This window comes from Gossypium raimondii, chromosome 9 (assembly GCF_025698545.1).
Source record: "Gossypium raimondii isolate GPD5lz chromosome 9, ASM2569854v1, whole genome shotgun sequence".
Lineage (NCBI taxonomy): Eukaryota > Viridiplantae > Streptophyta > Magnoliopsida > Malvales > Malvaceae > Gossypium > Gossypium raimondii.
In genome coordinates, this window is record NC_068573.1 from 21,322,184 (window position 1) to 21,342,881 (window position 20,698).

At 31.8% G+C, this 20,698-nt stretch overlaps 1 protein-coding gene across 2 annotated transcripts; it reads left to right on the forward strand.

The window, feature by feature from the left end:
* Positions 1 to 234: 234 nt before the first annotated feature.
* LOC105798704 (DNA mismatch repair protein MSH2) lies at positions 235 to 8,495 on the forward strand. 2 transcript variants are annotated; one of them, XM_012628872.2, is made up of 13 exons: positions 235 to 485; positions 624 to 673; positions 887 to 919; positions 1,564 to 2,637; positions 3,115 to 3,669; positions 3,750 to 3,860; positions 3,971 to 4,060; positions 4,153 to 4,224; positions 4,378 to 4,488; positions 5,110 to 5,236; positions 6,232 to 6,434; positions 7,240 to 7,392; positions 8,046 to 8,495. In XM_012628872.2, the coding sequence occupies exons 1-13, from the start codon at positions 437 to 439 to the stop codon at positions 8,247 to 8,249; spliced, it is 2,832 nt and encodes a 943-aa protein (XP_012484326.1). In that variant the 5' UTR covers positions 235 to 436; the 3' UTR covers positions 8,250 to 8,495. The 2 variants fall into 2 exon arrangements, with proteins under 2 accessions (XP_012484326.1, XP_012484327.1); XM_012628873.2 differs by having other exon boundaries at positions 237 to 485; positions 8,049 to 8,495.
* Positions 8,496 to 20,698: the final 12,203 nt, after the last annotated feature.

Genomic DNA, 20,698 nt, shown 5'->3' on the forward strand with positions numbered 1-20,698 from the left:
ACAAGCACAAATGATATTATTTTGATACGGACATACAAAGTAGCATTAAACCTAAAAGAAAATATGAAGTAGAATTGAGATACTTACAAATTTGTGGCTTTGTGCATAGTGGATGAAATGAAAGAAAGGCCCAATTCTAGTTATAAATTGAGTCTCCAAGTTATCATCTGTTTTCAGGACTTGGCCCAAGCTTAGGTCAGGTTGATCCAACTTCAACACAACCAAGAAATATGGAGTACTTCGGAGACACCTTCTCAAAACCCCGCCAATTCCTTTCCCGCCATCAGAAAAAGGCCCTTTATTTTAGGTTTTGTGTTTTTATTTTTCTACAGAATCAGATTAGGTTTTTGGTTTCTGTTCTCTGAAGCTGAAAAGTAGCAATTTTCTTTCTCTTTTTTTCCCCTGTTTTTGGGCTTTTTGGTAAGTTGTCTCGAAAATGGATGAAAATTTTGATGAACAAAACAAGCTTCCAGAGCTCAAACTAGGTACCCACTCACTCCTTTTTCTGTTAGAAACTTCTTTTGATACTTTTAATTTTCTTTTGATAATTTTTTTCCAGGAATTTATGGTTGATAATACTTTTCTCCTTTTTTTGGTTTTTTTTTTTGGGTTACTGTTAACAGACGCTAAGCAGGCTCAAGGGTTTCTCTCATTTTTCAAAACTCTACCGAATGTAAGCCCCCTTTTCTTTTTCTATCTATTGGGATTTATATTACTAATTATGGTTTTTTTTCCTTTAATGTTTATTTACTTATATAATGAAACCGAACAAGAACAGGTAAAATGGGGGAGAAAATGCCATATCAATACTTAATATAGTTTGAAAAAAATGATTTAATTTGAACTATATTTCGTTTCGCTGATCATTTGGTCTCTTCCTTTACAGGATCCAAGGGCTGTTCGGTTTTTTGATCGCCGGGTTAGTTCAGGCTTATAGTCTTTACCACTGTGGGTTGTAAAATTTTATATTGTCTTTACTTCAATTATGATTATTGGTTAAATAATTTGCTTTGAGAACTGGGTGCTTATTTTTCACCTATAATTAAGAAATGCCAGTTGGGTTGTCTTTGAAATTAAATATTTTTATTTCTTAATATATAAAAAAGGAAATGGAAATATGGACTGCATATAACTGTTCTTCAGGAGATTGCTATATACGTATACGTGTGTTATTTGAAGTTCAGGGGAAAATGGTTAAATTTTTTAAAGGAACAGACGGTTTTGGAAATATTTTTCAAATCCATTTATTCATGCTAAAGTATATTGCCATTTTTGCAATGTCCTATCCCTAATTACCCATTTTCTTATATGTACCTTTCCCTTTCTACTTGTCAACTATTTCAACCTTCATCTCTGTCAGAATTTGTAAATGTGCAATGCTGCCTGTAAAAATACACAAGCGGACATCAAGACATTCTCATATTACACACATATATATAAATGCATATGTATATATTAGGTTTCTAAAACTTGTACAAATTGATTTTGTTCTATAATGCTAGTTTTATTTTCCTTTTCATCGTAAGCACGACATTTCCAAACTATTGTTTTCTGAATATACAGGATTATTATACTGCTCATGGTGAAAATGCAACCTTTATCGCAAAAACGTATTATCGTACTACTACTGCTCTCCGGCAACTCGGTAGTGGCTCGAATGGCCTTTCAAGTGTAAGTGTTAATAAAAACATGTTTGAAACAATCACCCGTGATCTTCTCCTGGAGAGAACAGACCACACTCTGGAGCTCTATGAAGGTAGTGGCTCCAATTGGAGGTTGATGAAAAGTGCCAGTCCTGGGAATCTGAGCAGTTTTGAAGATGTTCTCTTTGCCAACAATGAGATGCAGGATACACCTGTTGTTGTCGCACTGCTTCCTAACTTCCGTGAAAATGGTTGCACTGTTGGATTTAGTTATGTTGATTTAACAAAGAGAATACTTGGTTTGGTTGAGTTTCTTGATGATAGTCACTTTACTAATGTGGAGTCAGCTTTGGTTGCTCTTGGTTGTAAGGAGTGCCTTTTGCCCTTGGAGAGTGGAAAATCCAGTGAATGTAGAACTCTGAGTGATGCTTTGACCAGATGTGGTGTTATGGTAACTGAGAGAAAGAAAACTGAATTTAAAGCAAGGGATCTGGTGCAGGATCTTGGTAGGCTAGTCAAAGGCTCCATTGAACCAGTTCGAGACTTGGTTTCTGGGTTTGAATTTGCACCAGCTGCTTTAGGAGCCTTACTTTCTTATGCAGAATTACTAGCAGATGAAGGAAATTATGGAAACTATAGCATTTGTAGATACAATCTGGGCAGCTTCATGAGGTTAGATTCTGCTGCAATGAGGGCATTGAATGTCCTAGAAAGCAAAACTGATGCAAACAAAAATTTTAGTTTGTTTGGTCTTATGAATAGAACCTGTACCGCTGGGATGGGTAAGCGGTTGCTTCATATGTGGCTAAAACAGCCTTTGTTAGATATAAGTGAGATAAATTCAAGGCTAGATTTGGTACAGGCTTTTGTGGAGGATACTGAGCTTCGCCAAGATTTGAGACAGCATCTAAGAAGAATTTCAGATATTGAACGACTTATGCGCAATATTCAAAGGACAAGAGCTGGTTTGCAGCATATTGTAAAACTTTATCAGGTAAGTTAAAACCCTAATATTTCACCGTACTAGGTGTCTGCATATCCATTGTACAGCTACTGCAGAGGAATTGGCACCTCAGCAAGGGAGTCGTCTTTCATGCTCCAAAAAATGCATTATTGTTGCCAGTGTTCTCCATCACCCTCTTTTTTGTTTTGACTCTTATTTCTTTGGATAAAGAAGATTTGATCAGGACCAAAGTTACTAAGATCTTGCTGATTCATCTTTTCATAAATAATGTTTAGCATTTCGACTAACTCCTTGCTTAAGGGTTGTGCTTTAATTTAACTCTCTTGTGCTCTTTGGCCAGTAATTTTAGAATTCTGTCGTTCAGTACTTTAGGGAGCGTATATTGTTTCTTTCATTCTTACTTGAATGTGTATAGGGACATAAACTAGAGTTATACCACTCTTTATCTTCTTTTTTATCTTTTATTGAAATTCTCTGAATTTGTCTTGTGTCATGTTCTGGGTGCAGTCAAGTATAAGAGTTCCCCACATTAAAAGTGCCCTGGAAAAATATGATGGACAGTTTTCTTCCTTGATCAAGGAAAGATATTTGGATCCTTTTGAGCTCTTGACTGATGATGATCATTTGAACAAGTTTATTGCTCTTGTTGAGACTTCTGTCGACCTAGATCAACTTGAAAATGGGGAATACATGATTTCACCTAGTTATGATGATGCACTTGCTACACTAAAAAGTGAGCAGGAGTCACTAGAGCGCCAAATACACAATTTACATAAACAAACTGCTTTTGATCTTGATCTGCCGGTAGACAAGGCATTAAAGTTAGATAAGGGCACACAGTTTGGACATGTTTTCAGAATTACAAAGAAAGAAGAGCCCAAAGTAAGGAAAAAGCTCTCCACCCAATTTATTGTCCTTGAAACCCGAAAGGATGGAGTGAAATTCACTAACACAAAGCTTAAAAAGTTGGGGGACCAGTACCAAAAGGTACTTGAGGAGTATAAGAATTGTCAAAAAGAGCTAGTAAATCGAGTGGTTCAAACTACAGCAACTTTCTCTGAGGTATATGTGCTTTTATCTATCTTTTGCTTCTTTCACTTTGTAGAATGTTGACACTCACTAAGCTATGTTTCTTGCTGCAGGTATTTGAGCACTTAGCTGGGTTTCTCTCTGAATTGGATGTCCTACTTAGTTTTGCAGATTTAGCTTCAAGTTGTCCTACCCCATACACAAGACCCAGAATTACTCCACCAGTAAATATTTACATTTGTTTCCTTTTTCTCAATTCTGGGATTGTTATTTTTTATTTCATGTTTCAAAAGGTCCATTGCTTTACATTATGGTTGTTTTAATGATATAACAGGATGTGGGGGATATTGTTTTAGAAGGAAGTAGACATCCTTGTGTGGAGGCTCAGGACTGGGTTAATTTTATACCAAATGATTGTAGACTTGTGAGTATTAGTGTGCTCCAGTGCTAGAAGCATCTTCTGGTGTCTTCAAATTGAAGTGACTCATGCTTACTCTATGTTTTCACGTGAAACAGGTAAGAGGCAAGAGCTGGTTCCTGATCATCACTGGACCTAATATGGGTGGAAAATCAACATTCATCCGCCAGGTGCTATTTTGATTATTACATAGCTCTCATTCATTTTTATGTAATTAAATAACAAGGGAGTTACTTTCTGCTCTGTCATGTTAGACATAACCCTTGAATCCAATTATAAAAAAAAAAATTGTTGCCTGATATGTATTTTGGTTGAATTTTCAGGTTGGTGTTAACATTCTAATGGCACAAGTAGGCTGTTTTGTTCCTTGTGAAAAAGCTAGCATTTCTGTTCGAGATTGTATTTTTGCCCGTGTTGGTGCTGGTGACTGCCAAGTAAGTTACATGGAACATACGTTTCAAGCTGTAACTTTTTGGATAGACTTACCGTAAACAACTAAATTTGCTATGACTTCTCTTGGTTAATGCTTCACTAGTATTATGTCTTCCTTTTCATGTAAACCTGCCTTTCCTATCTCTCTTGTTCCTTTCTTTTAGAATTATCATTCCATCTATTGTAAGATTTTTCTGCTGCAGCAATTGCACAGACTAGAAGTTTAAGTGCAAAACTCCTCACCTGCACATAAGCATGTGACCTATGGACACAAAACATTCACTTAATATCTGATTTTATTGATTATTTCTAGTAATTTGATCTGAGGCTTGGTGCATTGTGTATGCAACTTGTAATTGAGTTTAAAGTTGGGTTTGGGCAATTAACACATTTTTCTTTTTCTGCTTCCTTTTGCATGTTCTCAGACATTGAAGCTCTTGTTATAAAAATGAAATTTTAATTTGATCAAGTGTTTTATCTTGATTAATAGTTGCTATCTATCAATAAAGCAGGACCATTTCCTGTCAGCAGATTATATTTTGTGGTGTACAAAAGGAAAAGGATATAGGATGTTTCGTCCTATCAATATCATGAAGGCTAAACAATATTTTTATTTCGTGCAGCTACGTGGAGTTTCTACCTTTATGCAAGAAATGCTTGAAACTGCATCAATATTGAAAGGAGCTACTGAGAATTCATTGGTGATCATCGATGAGTTGGGGCGAGGAACATCAACCTATGATGGATTTGGTTAGTTTATTTCCTAAGATTTAACAATTTCTGCTCACCTCTGTCCATCTTGTATTCTGTCTCCGACCCAAAATCTTGCATGCAGAAATGAGAATAAAATGGGGCGGCCTTCTTCTGCTTAACTGTCTTGTGTTACTGTGTTGTACAACCTTTTGAACTAAATGAAAGTAGTGATGGGTGAGCATTACAAATTTCAGTTGTGTAGCATTTTGGTAGCAAACTTCTCAAAAGTAGATGAGTGAGAAAGTCATTTTCTGTTAGTTATAAGAGATCTGGCTTTGAGTCCATTGACCAGTAGAAACACATTAACAACTGCCATTCAAACCTTTTTCCGGAGGAGCACCCCCCCCCCCAAAAAAAAAAAAAACCAACACACACATTTGTGGTTTGGGGGGGAGAGATTAATGGTGATATGATCTTTATCCTTGATTGCCACCACTCTTTCTGTGGTTCATGCTTGTGCCACAGGGTTGTCAAGGTTTTTCCATAAAAGGATGATATTTTTTGAAGCCAAGTCATTCTTGCTTTCACATCTGAGCTTAGAAAGCAAAATGTATGCTGTTTTTGCTCATCCTAAATGGGGGTACCTAGAAGCGTGTAGTTTCTAGTCTTCCTAAACCAATAACAAAGACATGGATTCCCTTTAAGTCTGTCAAACTTTTGCATTGCTGACACGTGGGTATTTTGATGAGATCATCGTTCTTGTCATCTGCAAAGATGTAATTAGTTACTTGGAAGTGATGCATTTGCAATGGCTATGGCTGGGGTACAATAATTGTTTGGTTAGACTATTGGATGAAGACAAGTGTAGCCCTTTCCTAGCAATACATCCTATGAATATGCCATTTCTTTTAAGTTTCTATTCCTTTTTCCGTTAGTGCATAGCATGCATCAACTATATCTTGCAAGCTTCTCTTTACCATGTTGATTTTAGTTGTAAATTGCATATTATTGTTGCCAGTCATCTCTTTTTGTGACATTTCTCTAATTTACAGGTTTAGCATGGGCCATATGTGAGCATATTGTTGAAGTGATTAAAGCACCCACACTGTTTGCTACCCACTTCCATGAACTGACTGCTTTAGCTCATGAAAATGGCAATTATGAGTTGCAGAAAAAACAGATCGTTGGTGTGGCAAACTATCATGTTAGTGCTCACATTGACTCATCAAGTCGGAAATTGACAATGCTGTACAAGGTGGGTTATCAGAAATGGTTGGGTAAAAAGTTGTTTCTTTTGATTCTGAATCAAGTCCTTTCCTGTGTCCTATACTTCATGCATGCAAATCTTTTCATATTAGGCATGACCAGACTACTAAGCTGTCCAGTGCTTGTGTTTGGGACAAGCAGTTAATGAGAAGCAAAGCATGCTCAGCTATGCCTTAAGAGACGAAATGCCCCCATTTATGATTGTAAAATCCTTATTTTGTTCATTTATTATTTAGTCCATTAATAATGGACCGTTTTTAGTCTTCTACATTTAATGAAAGATAACTACTCTAGTCTACCTTGAATCCTTGACTAATGGCATGGCCTAAATATTTTGGAATGGACTTAAAAATGGAGGGAGAGGGTATGAAATCTTAAATTAGGCACATGAAACTTTTATGAAGATGGATGGAAGTTGGACACATACTTGATTTGGCTTAATTGGCTTATCAGGTGGCGCAGATTTGGCACTTAGTAAGAATTGAAAATGTGAGATTTGAATTTCAACAAAAGTGGGATAGTTGGGGGACCAGACCGACTAGTGTCAAAGCGAGATTGTGTTTCAACATAAGTGTCAAGTAGGCTTGGTCATTTTTAAAGCAATATGAAGCCAAAAGCAGACTGAGGTCAATTTTTATCATTTTAACTTTGCAGGAGTGGCAAAATTCATGATTTGGAGGCAAATAGCATTCTCATTTCTAAAACTACTAATACTTGTTCTGTTATTGGTACCTTGTGTAGTATGTGTTGTCACTTAGTAAAAGAGAATCACTTACAGTTCTAAATATGACCAGGTTGAGCCAGGGGCATGTGATCAAAGTTTTGGTATTCATGTGGCAGAATTTGCCAATTTTCCTGAAAGTGTTGTTGCTCTTGCAAGAGAAAAGGCTGCTGAATTGGAAGATTTCTCACCGACTTCAATCATTTCAACTGATGCTGGACAAGAGGTTTGGCTGTTTTTTTTTTTGTTATAATACTTGTCACAAGGCTATAATATGCCTGCATTCTGGTTCTGGAAATGCAAAGCCTTTTGTTTAGATGATTTTCCTGCTTCAACTATGGTGTTTCGACTCCAGCTTCTTCTTGTCTTTTCTTTAGATGGACCAACTCCGCCTTCTGTTGTTGGATGCCTCCCTTAAATTAGTTAATAGCATTGATATTACTTGCATCAATACAGTTGGTAGGACATAGGACTATTATAACTTGCCTTCCAGTGGAGCATCCATTCATTTCAAATATGATGTTCATATCCGCTGCTGTTTGCTCCGAATGTTGTAGCTAAAGATAAAAAATTGGCATTACCTAAGGAGTGGTGATCGGTGTCTCTGGTAGCATTTCTCATTGCTTAAATTCATAAAATTAATAACACGACCATGTTGAGAAAGGTGATGAAGCCGATTGTTTTTTCATTGTAGCACATATATTTGAGTTATATATGTATATAGTTTAGCTCTCATTCTAGAATTAGTTTGCTGTCATCGGTTGGAAAATTGCCTATGCTTTTGAAAAGGACCTTTGATGCCCTTTTCATCTAGAACGGTAGTTGCTTGGAATTCTATTACTGGGTTATGAATCTAAATAATTATGAAATGTTGATTAGCAGGAGGGTTCAAAAAGGAAGAGAGGGTATGATGCTGATGACATATCTAGGGGTGCTGCAAAGGCTCACAAGTTTTTAAAGGAGTTTGCTGAGCTGCCATTGGAGACCATGGACCTGAAACAGGCTCTGCAACAAGTAACCAAGCTAAAGGATGACTTACAAAAAGATGTGAACAACTCTGAGTGGCTTCAGCAATTCTTCTAGATTTGGTTAAATTAAAGTTGCTTGTGTTGGAATACTGAATTGGTAACGGAAGCAGCTGCTGAACTGGTTTTGTCTTCATTTTTTAGGTGGGCTGTGGGGGGCATGAAGCCATATTCTAGGCCGTTTTGTAATTTATTTCATTTCCTCATTCTTGTGTATTTGGGTAGAGATGATGGGGGGGCCTCTCGTAGTCTGGTTGTAAATACAAGATTCTTATCCAATTTTAAAGTTTAAATTCTGAGGAAAGGTTTGCATCAAAATTTAATGGTCTGGTTCATTTCAGATATACATAACCCCGGGTTAAAATTGAGTTTGTTTTGTTTTTTTATAGGTAAGGTTTAATAAATTTAGTTCTTAATCTTTACATATTTATTTTATTTGATTTTATTCTTTTATTGGAAATAAAATAAAAATTTTGAAACTAATAAGGCTAAAAGGTCAAAAAGAACTTAGTAACAATTTTCTTTAAAAAAATCAATTAGGTCTTTTAAAATTTAAAATTATAAACAATTTATAAAAAGAATTATAGAAATTATAATTTTTATTAAAAGTAATAATATTGGCCCAATAAAAGAGTACGGTTATTTTTTTTAAATCTTATAATCATTAAATTTTAATGGGTCTTATTTTTAATAAATGTTTTATAATTTTATAACTTTTAAAACTCTTTTTATAAATTTTGTTTATAACTTTTATGATTTTTAAATAATTTTAAATTTTAAAAGGGTTTAATTGGTTTCTTAAGGTTTAATTCACGATTTACCTTATAGAGTATACTTATTTTCCTATTTTGATATCTAAACTTTTTTATCTCAATCTGGTGCTTAAAATATTGATAGTTATGATTTTAGTCTAATCTGTAATACATCTTAAAAATACTTCAACCAATTAAAGAATGTCACGTGGTGATTTTTATATTTTCGTAAAGTAATTTTACTTACTAAAATGAATTTTAATTAATAAAAATAAAAAATATTTTTAAATTATCTCTTCCCTACGTTCTCTCTCACTCTCTGTCTCTCCTTCCTTCATCTTCTATTGTCTTTCCGTTTTTCCTTCTCTGAAACAAATAGAGGAACTGAATAGTGAAATAACAAAATTTATAATAAGGAGAAATTGAACAAGAAATCGATGAGAAATTGGAAAACAAGATTGTTAACTTTGATTTTCAATAGTTTTTATATAATAAACTTAATTATAAAAACCCTTAATTAAATTTGTATAAATCATTTAAATATTATCAAAATATATTTTCAAGTGTTAAAAACTCAAAAACAAAGTTTCTAAATGGTTTAAACTTTCTACAAAAGTTTTTGAGAACCTCCAAGTCCTTTAAAATGTTTCTAAGCCACATTTTTAAAGGTTCCCAGTGTTGTCTTGAGAAACAAGCATATCTGTCTTGAGATAGACCAACATCAAAGGTAAAAATTCTTCAAAGGAATCCTGTCTCAAGACACAAGTCACTTTGTCTTTAAACCAGCCAATATCAAGGCCAGGGTAAGCTACAGGGGAACCTTGTCTTGAGACTGTAAAAGGTTTTCCATCTCAAGACAACCAAACACTGAAGCTAAAGGGTTGCTTTAGGGCAACCCTGTTTCGAGACATACAATCATATTTTATTCTTCTTGTCTCAAGACAAGGGGTTTGTGTCTCGAGACACATTGTTACAAGTTGCATTAAATGCTTAAAATAAATGCTCTCAGTGACTAGAAACTCCCTCCAAAGGCCTCAAATGTTCAAAAATTAGTTAGAGGGTATATATTCAAATCAAGAACACTTGAAGATATAAGAGAATAACATCCAAGCATAGAAATCAAGAGAAAAGCATCAAATTATTTATTCCTTCATTTTTCTCTTGTAAATATCTCTTAGGTGTTTATTGCTAGATCTTTTTATCATTCTCATTTCAATTCATTGAGAGAGCTTAACCCTTGTAAATACACACATTTGAGAGGCTTTTATTGTTCACATATTTTATTGTACCTACAAAAGGCTACTTAAGGTTTTTCAGGCATAAAACCTCAAGTAATTTGTAAAGGATTTTAGTTGAGCCACAAAAAACTAAGCTGAGTTCTAGTAAAGCCAAAAAAACTAGGGGGAAAGTTCTATCTTAGCCTTGTGAAAAAGATAGGGATTTTAAAGTTTATACATTTTTCTTGAAAGGTAATAATTCAAGTATAGTGAATTGGAAAATCCTCGGTCGAAGTATACCAATGTAATAGAGGTAGGCAAATGGGGTTGAATCACTATAAATTGAATTGTCCAAGTTTTTCTTCCCTTTCCTCATCATTTAAAAACGTTTGCAAAGATTCTTAAAATACCAATTCACCCCTCATTGGTATTTTCAGGCCTAACAATTGGTATCAAAGGTTTTACCACGGGGAGAAGTGATTCTAGGAGAAAATACCAAGTTCGAAGATGGCACAAGATTTCGGTTCAACTAGCTTGGGTGAAAGTCAATCCATTGTGAGGCCTTTCTTGTAGCGACCCGATAGACACGGGTGTTAGAAAATATATTTTTGAGACTCCGTTTTTGTAAATTAGACTCGTAAATATTTATTATAAATATTTACGAAGTTAGTTGTGTGGTTAATTAGGTTTTGGTTAAGTGAAATTGCATGAATTAAGAGTAATTAGGTATAAGGACTAAATTGCATATAGGGTGAAAATTGAATTATAGATTAAAGAAAAATTAAAGGGACTAAATAAGCAATTATGTCATTTCTTATAAATGAGGCGGCATAAGATATATATTTATAAAACTTAAAGTTAAAATATATATTATAATATTATAATATTATATCTTAATTATTAAGTATATATATTATATTATATATTATAATAATAAAATAAAAGAAATAGAAAAGAAAGAAAGAACAAACGAAACAGAAGGGAAAAAGAAAGAAAAGGAAAGAAAATGAGAAAGAACAAATACTACCCGACCCATGGCAAAATTTTAGAAATTATTGAGTTTTTAAGTGTTGTCTATGTTGAATAATTTTAGAATTAAGGATTAAATTGATATATTTTTAAATTAGAAATGAAAAAATTGAATTGTAGAATAAATTATAAATTTTGAGTAATAGGGACTAAATTGTGAAAATTTAAAATTTAGGGATTTAAGTGAAAATAGGAGTTAAGCTTAGTCTAAACTGGAATTTGTATAAAAATAAAGAATTAAATGTAAAGAAATAAAGTTAGTCTCGATTTAGGGACTAAATTGGAATTTAGGCAAATAGTGAGTAAAAATTGAAATATTAAATAAGAGATTGAATTGTGTTGTGTTGTGTTGTGTTGATGAATTTTAATTATTTTAATTCCGTAGCTAACGTCGTATTGAAACCCTCGACTAAAAAAGGGAAAGATAAAGTCGACGAGGAATAGCTCGAAATTTTCGGTTTGTATTTCTATAATCCAAAACTAGTTATTAATTGTTATAATTTTTATTTAATGCATATGGTAAGTATTGAGGTGAGTAATTAATATTTTGATAATTTATTGAATAAATTGAATTGGTAGATATATATATTGAATGGATTGATTTTTGAATTGAAATAAATACATGTGCAATTATGTGATTATATGAAAAATTAGTATTGGATATTGATTATATCTGAAATGTGAAATTAAACCCTATTAACTGTACCGGGCTGAGTCGGATATAGATGGCATGCCATAGGATTGGAAGAGTTCAGGGATTTCTTCAACTTCGCGTCAATGAGACACTAGATGTCAATTTACTACTTCGGATTAATTCAATGAGGCACTGGGTGTCAATTTATTACTTCGAATTATCCGATGAGGCAATAGGTGCCAAACTGGTGTGTTTTGATTGGATCCGTGTATCCGTCTAAGTCCGAGTCGTGTTAATAGGGGTAAATGAATAAATAAGTTTTATAATTGATATTGAAATAGTATGGTATGAGAAATGGAAATGAAATAGGGATTTGAGTATGGAATGAATAAAGCAATTGTATAAATGAAATGTGAGTTAAATTGTGAAAAGCCATTTCTAAAGCAAGTGATGGAAATTGAGTATTGTATGGTTTTAAATGTTCAATTGTGCTTAACATTTTATTATACATATTGTATTGTTTTATTTTTAAAAATATTCGGATTATAGAAATACCCTGAGTTTTTACTTAGCGTAAGGTTTTGTTTTCCGTGCGCAGGTTAGGTACTTAATTTTGATCGCTGATTCAGCATCTAACAACGATCCTGAACTCAAACGTGGTGATGCTTATCCTTTTGTGCCGGCATGTACCTAGGGTGTCTAATTATTAGATATTTGTGAATTAATTGTAATGAGGTTATAAGTTTAATTTTGGTTGGGTATATATATACATGTGTTTGTTTTTGAAGTTTTATTATGGCATGTTAATTTGGTATTCAAGTGTTCATAAGCTAGGTAAAATGGATTAAATTAGGTATGTTTATAATTTGGGCTTGAAAGATATTTTGATGATATAATTGTGGTACCTATGAGGGTACATTGGTTAGGCACCTAGGATGTTTGTTTGATATGATTTGGATGTGTTTGATTGTGTTTTGAATTGGTTAAATGAATGGTTTTTGAGTTGCTTATTGTCCAAGCTTGCAGGGAATGATAAACTTGTTGTTTAAGGTGCATTTTGAGTCCACATGGCTAGCACACGGGCGTACGAGGGCATTTCGAAAGGACACACGGTCTGGCACACGGACGTGTGGCTTGGCTGTGTGACCCAAGTCAAAGAGTTACACGGGTATAGACACGGGCTGGGACACAGGCGTGTGAACCCTGTAGCTTCGAAAATTCTTATTATTTTTCAAAAAATTCTCTAAGTTTCTGAACTAGTCCAGATTCGTTTCTATCACGTATTTTGGGCCTCGAGGACTCGAATAAGGGACAGTATGTATGAGTTTAATTGGTTTTTGACCTGAATATAATATGGTAAGAAATGTTTGTAATTTATGTCTGTTTGATTGATAAGCTTCGGTAATACTTCGAAACCCTATTTCGGCGACGGATGTGGGTTAGGGATGTTATAGAGAGAGTTATTCTTATTAGAAGGCAAGGATGAAGCTCCTCATTCAAGCCAATCATTTTCATGTGTGGAGGACTATTTCAAATAGTGATATAAAGGTGCCCAATGATGAAGATGAGTAGGAAGATGATGACAAGAAGAAGGCTCAATTAAATGCCAAATCCATGGACACTATTTTAGGCACTAAGGTCTAATGAGTACGATAGTCCCAATGTCAAAATGCTGAGGATTTTGGGACAAGCTTGAATTCAAGCATTGAATTCAAACAACTCATCCAATCATCGAGCAATGATGCATTAATGCAAGAAATTAGTGAAGGTAAACCAGTTTGACGACAACGTAGTCTGCAAATATGATGTATTATTGGATAAGAAGACAAAGGAGGGGAATTAAAAAATATATATATATTTTTGTTAATTAAATTTTAGTGAGTAAAATTATTTTATGAAAATATAAACGTCACCACGTGGCATTCTTTAATTGGTTGAAGATTTTTTTCAAAACACCTGTTGCATACTGGACTAAAAATCATAACTTAACTATACTTTAGATACTAAATTGAGACAAAAAAAATTTAGGTATCAGAGTGGGAAAATATGTATACTTTAAGGGTCAAATCATGAATTAAGCTTCTTCTTCTTCTTTTTTTTTTTTTTTTTGCTTTGTTACTAAGGCCTTTTTTACCCTTTAGCCTTATTAATTTCAAAATTTTCTAAATTATTTCCAATAAAAAATAGGGGTCAAATTGAATAAATGTGTAAAGATTGAGGGCTAAATTTGTCATTGTAACATCCTAATTTTGGGTCTAGTCGGAACAGTAGTTTCGGGACCACAAATCTGATGAGGAAAAAAAATTATTTTATTATATTTTTATGGTCTACGATTTTAAAAAATGATTTTGTGAAAATTTCGTTCGAAAATTTCGACATTTGGGCACTCAATTTAGTCAAAAGGACTAAATTGTAAAAAGTGCAAAAGTTGAGTTCTACATGTTAGAGGTGTCCAATTGTTATGAAATTTTAAATTGGAGGTCCTTATATGGAAATTAGACCATTGGTTAATTTTGTAGACAAAAATGGACATGGTTAGGCTTGTTTCCAAAGTTTTTCATTAAGGGTATTTTGGTCATTTAGTTATTAAAATGAATTAAAAACAAAATTAAAAGCCAATTTTTGTCCATCTTCAACCCCATGGCCGAATTTCACAAGGGAAAACCATGGCTAGGGTTTTTCAAGCTTCCAAGCTCGATTGTAAGTCTGTTCTAGCCTCGTTTTTAATGTTTTTTTACGTTTTTAGAATCCCGGTGGCTTAATTTAGCTTATTCTAGCAATAATTTAACCTAGGGTTCATATTTGGAAAAATACCCATAGGTGAAATATGTTTATTTTGATGTTTTATGGTAGAATATGAAGCTAGAAATTATGTTAAACAACTTTTGCTAGTCGATTTTAAGTGAAAACGAGTATATTGACATAATCGGCAAAAATACATAATGTTCATAAGTAAGTGTTAGAGTAAGAATTTGATGTTGTCATAGAAGGAAAAAATGTTTAGCATGTTATAAAAAGAATTTTACCGTAATTTTGTCAAAGTTAGAGTTGAGGACTGTTTTGATGAATGTGGGTATTAAATAAGCTAAATTTGCAATTATAGATCATGAAGAATGAAATCTGGAGCTAGACCGGGGAAAGAAAAAGATTGAGGACTAAAGTGCTAGATTTGATCACATTTTTGTACTGAGGTAAGTTTACGGTAAATAAGTGCAATATTTTGATAATTATTATTAATGCTGTAATTTTTCAGCAATTATGTATTTATTTCATGAAAATATCTAATGTTGACTTAAGTATGAGATGATAGAGAATCAGTGATAAAAGCCCCGTTGAAACATTAAGAATGTATCAGATACAAATGTCATGACATTTGGGTAAAGAGATCCCATGTAAGACCATGTCTGGGACATGGCATTGGCATCATTGAGATTATGAGAAGTCCCGTGTAAGACCATGTCTGGGACATGGCGTTGGCACCGAGATGAGAGGTCCCATGTAAGACCATGTCTGGGACATAGCGTTGGCACCAAAATGAGAGGTCCCCCGTAAGATTATGTCTGGGACATGACATGGGCACCGATATGTAATTCCCATGTAAGACCATATCTGGGATATGGCATTGGCAGTACAAGAAACATTCCATGTAAGACCATGTCTGGGATATGGCTTTGGCATGTTATTATCAGAAAAGAGACCCAAGTATCCTTATTATTCCAATGTGGCTCAAAGGGCTAGTAAACAAATTATGTTCCATGAAAGTTCAAGTAAAAGCATAAATAGCAAATTTAGGTGAGTTATAAGAGTTAAGAACATATTATGTTATCAATTGAGAACCAACATTTCAGCAAGAGAAGAGTAAGTTATAATCCTGAGTTATCTAAGTAAACAAGTAAGTGAACGAGTAAGAGATTAAGTAAAGAGGAAATTAGAGATCATGACACTTGAGTATATTTATTTGTGTTAAATGTTGTTATTTATTTGCTTGTAAACTTACTAAGCTTTATGCTTACTTCCTTTATTTTCCTTCTTTTATATTATTTCAAAGCTAATTCGGGGATCTTAAAGACGTCGGAGAACGCTCACACTATCAACAACAACTCGGTATTTTATGATGATCAATGTTTGAGCTATGGCATGTGTAGGGACTTAGTCATTTTGAATGTATGTCCTTATGATATTGCTAAAGGATGATGTGTAAATATTTGATAATGTTTAGCTATTAAAATGGCTAAGTAAGAATATGTTTGGTATTATGAATGCCTAGGTGATAGTTTATACCTAGAAATTATGAAAGAGTAAAAATTTGCAATGAAACAGTTTTGGGACAGCAGCAGTGACGTGACTTTGAAAAATCACCAAGGATAGTATAAAATGAATTAAAGAGTGAATGATATATATAATTAAATCTTATCGAGTCTATTTTCATAGAAAAATAACGGTGTGGGTAAAGGAATTTTATATTCTGAGATATTTGAATTTTAGTGAGACAGGGTCAGAATGGATTCTGAAGTCCCCTGTTCTGACTTTAGAAAATCATTAAAACTTGTAAAAAAAATAGTTATGAGTTGTAATTTATATGTCTAGATTCTTTATTGAGTCTATTTTCTGTAGAAACAAGTGAGAACACTATATGAAGTCTGTACAATGAGATAATTGAATTTTAGTGATGAGAGGTCAGGACAGTCGATCAGTGAAACAGGGGAGACTTTAACTAATAAACTGTACTAATTGGCTAAACCAAAAATTCTGAAAATTTTATGGTAAAAAGATATATGAGTCTAGTTTCAGGAAAAAATTACAGATCTAAATTTCAAGTTTCGTAGCTCGAGTTATAATTAATTTAGTAACTACTGCACAAGTGGACAGCCTTATTATGAACAGTGAAATAACTTTTAAAAGTAAATTTTTATGCCCCGAACTTTTAAGTTAAGTCAAGTAACGCCTCATGCTTGACTCTGGCAACGGCCTCGGGTAAGGGGTGTTACAATTATTATACCTTATATAGACACCAAACTTTGATAGAGAGACTGTTTTGCTCACTCATCTAATGCAATACATGGTATAGTATAGATTTTTTTTTTTTGCCCAAAGTATAATATAAGGAGTTTTGTGGTATTTTTATTTAGATATTTCATACATCCTACAAAGAATTTTGACAATGGTGCATGCCTCTGCTTCGTCCTTAGCTTTTCTAAAGCCCAAAACCCGTTTCGGATTGTTGTTCTCTAGAATCTTTATGCTTAAGTAACAAATCGTATCTATATTATTTATAAAGTCCTTTATCGAGTTTGTGCCACCCATTAACCAAGTCTCAATTCAGTCCAAAGTTTTATTTTAAATATTTTTATACATTTTAATTTTATTATGTACGTTTTATTACCCCCATCAATTAAACATAAATTTTTGTTGTAAATACGTAGTTTCCACATGTATACGAGTGTGATAGAGTTTCTTATTAATAATGTTGTTGATTGAGATGGTGCCACAAATTAACTCGGCACCAGCTTAGGATCAATGACAACATCATGATAAATAATTGTATTCATTTAGTAATCGTAATATGATGTATTCATCTGTTTAAATTTAGTTTTACTTACAATTTATTCTAATTTTCTATTTTAATATCGTACATCTTTCATGTATTATTATTATTATTATATTTTATTATTTATTGTATGCTATTTTTAAACACATATTTTGTATTCTAAATACGTGGTTTTCACTCGCATATGTGTGTGATAGAGTTTCTATTATTTATAATTTTATAATATTCAAAGTTAAATTTATAAATCTATTTTAAAATTTGATTATGTTTATTATTAGTATTAAAGTTATATTACTATCCAAATTCAAATAAAAGAACATTTGATTTTAACAAGTAAAAGAATTTAAATTAAAAAATTAAAAGAAGTTGACTGAGTTTTAATTTAGTTGGTATCGACATTGTTGCCAATGCAGGAGAATATGTGTTTAAACGCACTGAAACATGTTTATTATTCTATTTAAGGGTTGAAAAAGAGTTATGAGTAATTCACTAATTCTAAACATTGTATCAAAAACTTTTAAAAAGTAAAATTTATGGGACGTGGATTTAAATATCCACCTTCCATTACCATCTTGACACCCATCAACTAACTATTAAATATTCTGAATTTTAGAAAAAAAATTGCATTTTAATAATAATAAAATATTATTAAAATAAAAAATATATATACTTATTAATCAATTAGCCAACAATCAATTAATGTATAATATGTTAGTAAAATTGTGCAGATACATAGGGGTGTTCAAATTTCGGTTAAAATTGAATTAACCGACTGAACGGATCTAATTCGGTTAATCGGTCAGTTAATCGATTTAATTAGGTCAAAGGTCGGTTAATGATTTTTTAGAAGTTCGATTATCAGTTAATTCGGTTTAAAATATGGTAATTAACCGAAATAATCAAACTTAATAATTAATAATACAAATTGTATGTAGTTTTAATTCGATTAATTCAGTTAATTCGGTCAAATGAACATTATCATTTCTTTTATATGTTTTATACTTGTTTTAACCAAAAAACAAAAACATATAAATTTCGGTTAATTCTATTAACCGACCGAATTAATTGAAATATTTAAGTTTGGTTACTTTTTAAAAAAATTTAGTTCAGTTAACAATTAAAAATTAAAAATTCTATTAATTTAATTAATACTAGTTCAATTTGATTAACCCAATAATTAACCATTTTAATACCTTTATATATACATATAAATCTTTCAGTGCCAAGCCACGATATTTTCAATCTCCACTTAATGTGGCCAATACAGATAATGGTCATAAAAGGTATTTTGAAATATGATTTTTTTCCTCTTCTTTTATTATCAATACCATTTGGATGCTTATAGAAAAGAGGAAACAAAAATATCTCTCATCATGCTATTTAGTGTTATAAAACACAAATCCATCTGTAAAGATACACTAAATTCTTTATAAGATATTGTTTCAACTTTGAAGAAGGAAAGAAGATTTCCTTATCCTAAGAAAAGATATTTTTCCCTTTTGTTTTGAAAAGATTGTTATTTGAATAATAATTAAAAGTCACTAAACTATTACTAAATTTACATTTTGATCATTCTATTTTAAACAGTTATAAAATAGTCATTGAACTATTTAAAAGTTTTTATTTAAGTCATTGGGTTGTCAAAATCGTTATTGTATGGTCTTCTCTGCTTATACCGTTTGCATCAATTGAAAGCTCTTTTCTTCCTCTTTTATAGTTTAATTTTTTTCATGAAACAATTTTCTTCTCCGAAACTAACTATCAGATCGACTTGGAACTAAGTTATGTTTTTCTACTCATCAATGAGTACTGATCCACTATATCAATCGTCGATTGTTGCTTGGAGCTTGTTAGTCAGACTTTTAAAAAAAAAACTTAACAACCTAGTGATTTAAATAAAAATTTCGAATAGTTCAATGACTTTAATAAAAACTTTTGAATAATTCAATGACCATTTTGTAAATTTTTTAAGTTGAGTGATCAAAATGTAAATTTACTAATTAATTTAGGGATCTTAAGTATAATTTACCCTATATACATATAAGAAATAAATGGAGGGACAAATATTGAATCAAATGATTAATTGATTATCAAGTGGGAACTGTTTGACTTTGACTTTGGGTGACGTGTTCAAACTTCAAATAATTTGGAATCCAAAATACCATTCTAATTAAGGTCTAAACTTTTTTTACTTTTATATATTAAAAGTATACAACTAAAATATATTTTATTGAATGTTTGTAATATTAAATATTATTTTAAGGAGTTTATACAAACACAACATAAATATAAATGCATATTTGAGTAATTATAATTAAAATGAAGTCAAAATAAAGTATAATTGAATTGAAATCGAAAATATATTTAGACAATGTATATAATAATAAACTTAAACCTAGAGTAATTTTAAAAAACCATAAATAATGATAGCGTAATGTTAAATTTAAATTTTAATATTTACATATTTTGTCAATTTAATTTTCAACCTTTTAAAAAAGTCAAATTTAATCATCAATTTGTTGTTTTTAACGAAAATTTTGACTAAAACATTAAATTTTAAATTTAACAGCCATATAGCAAAACCACATGTATGTCATGCTATTTTTGAAACTTTTTTATAATTTTATAATATATATTGAATATTTTATAATTTTAAATTATTTATTAATGTGACATAAGATGAATAATATTATTTCAGTAAAATACATGTGGACTGGCACACAAGATAATTAAAAAAACTGATGTTTTTGTCTGCATCTCTATTTAAAAAGGTAATTTGACATTTTTAAAAAAATTGAAGTCAAATTTAGCTCAAAAAAGGAAAAAGTTAAATTGACAAAATAAGTAAATGTTGAGTGCTAAATTTAACATCATGCCAATAATAATTAGGGGAAACTACACCATAGGTACCCAACTATGGGTCATTTTCTTTTTTTTGGTCACCCAACTATGATTTTTTTAAATTGATCACCCAACTATAATTTTTTGTAAATTGGTCACTTAACTAATCGATATTTTTGTTTCCATTTTCGTTAATTGCACTAACGGGAGGGTGACATGTTAGTTAAAAAATCGATATAATAACAAATTTAGCCCTCAAATTTAATATTATATATTTTCTTGAAAATATTTATGTATTTTATATTTTTTAATTTTTAGAATAAAGATCAAATTGAGATTATTTATAAATTTTGAGGATTAATTTTTTAATTGCTAAATTGATAAAATACGTAAAATTGAGGACTGAATTTGTTATTATACCAATTCTTTAATTATCACATCAACCCTCTCATTAGACATTTAACAACAATTAACAAAAATAGGAAA

Excerpts from the sequence above, each read along its gene's own strand:
- LOC105798704 (XM_012628872.2), top strand. The coding sequence starts at position 437 with ATGGATGAAAATTTTGATGAACAAAACAAGCTTCCAGAGCTCAAACTA. Across the intron at positions 3,861-3,970 it reads GACCCAGAATTACTCCACCA|GATGTGGGGGATATTGTTTT; the intron begins GTAAATATTTAC and ends ATGATATAACAG. Across the intron at positions 5,237-6,231 it reads ATCAACCTATGATGGATTTG|GTTTAGCATGGGCCATATGT; the intron begins GTTAGTTTATTT and ends TCTAATTTACAG.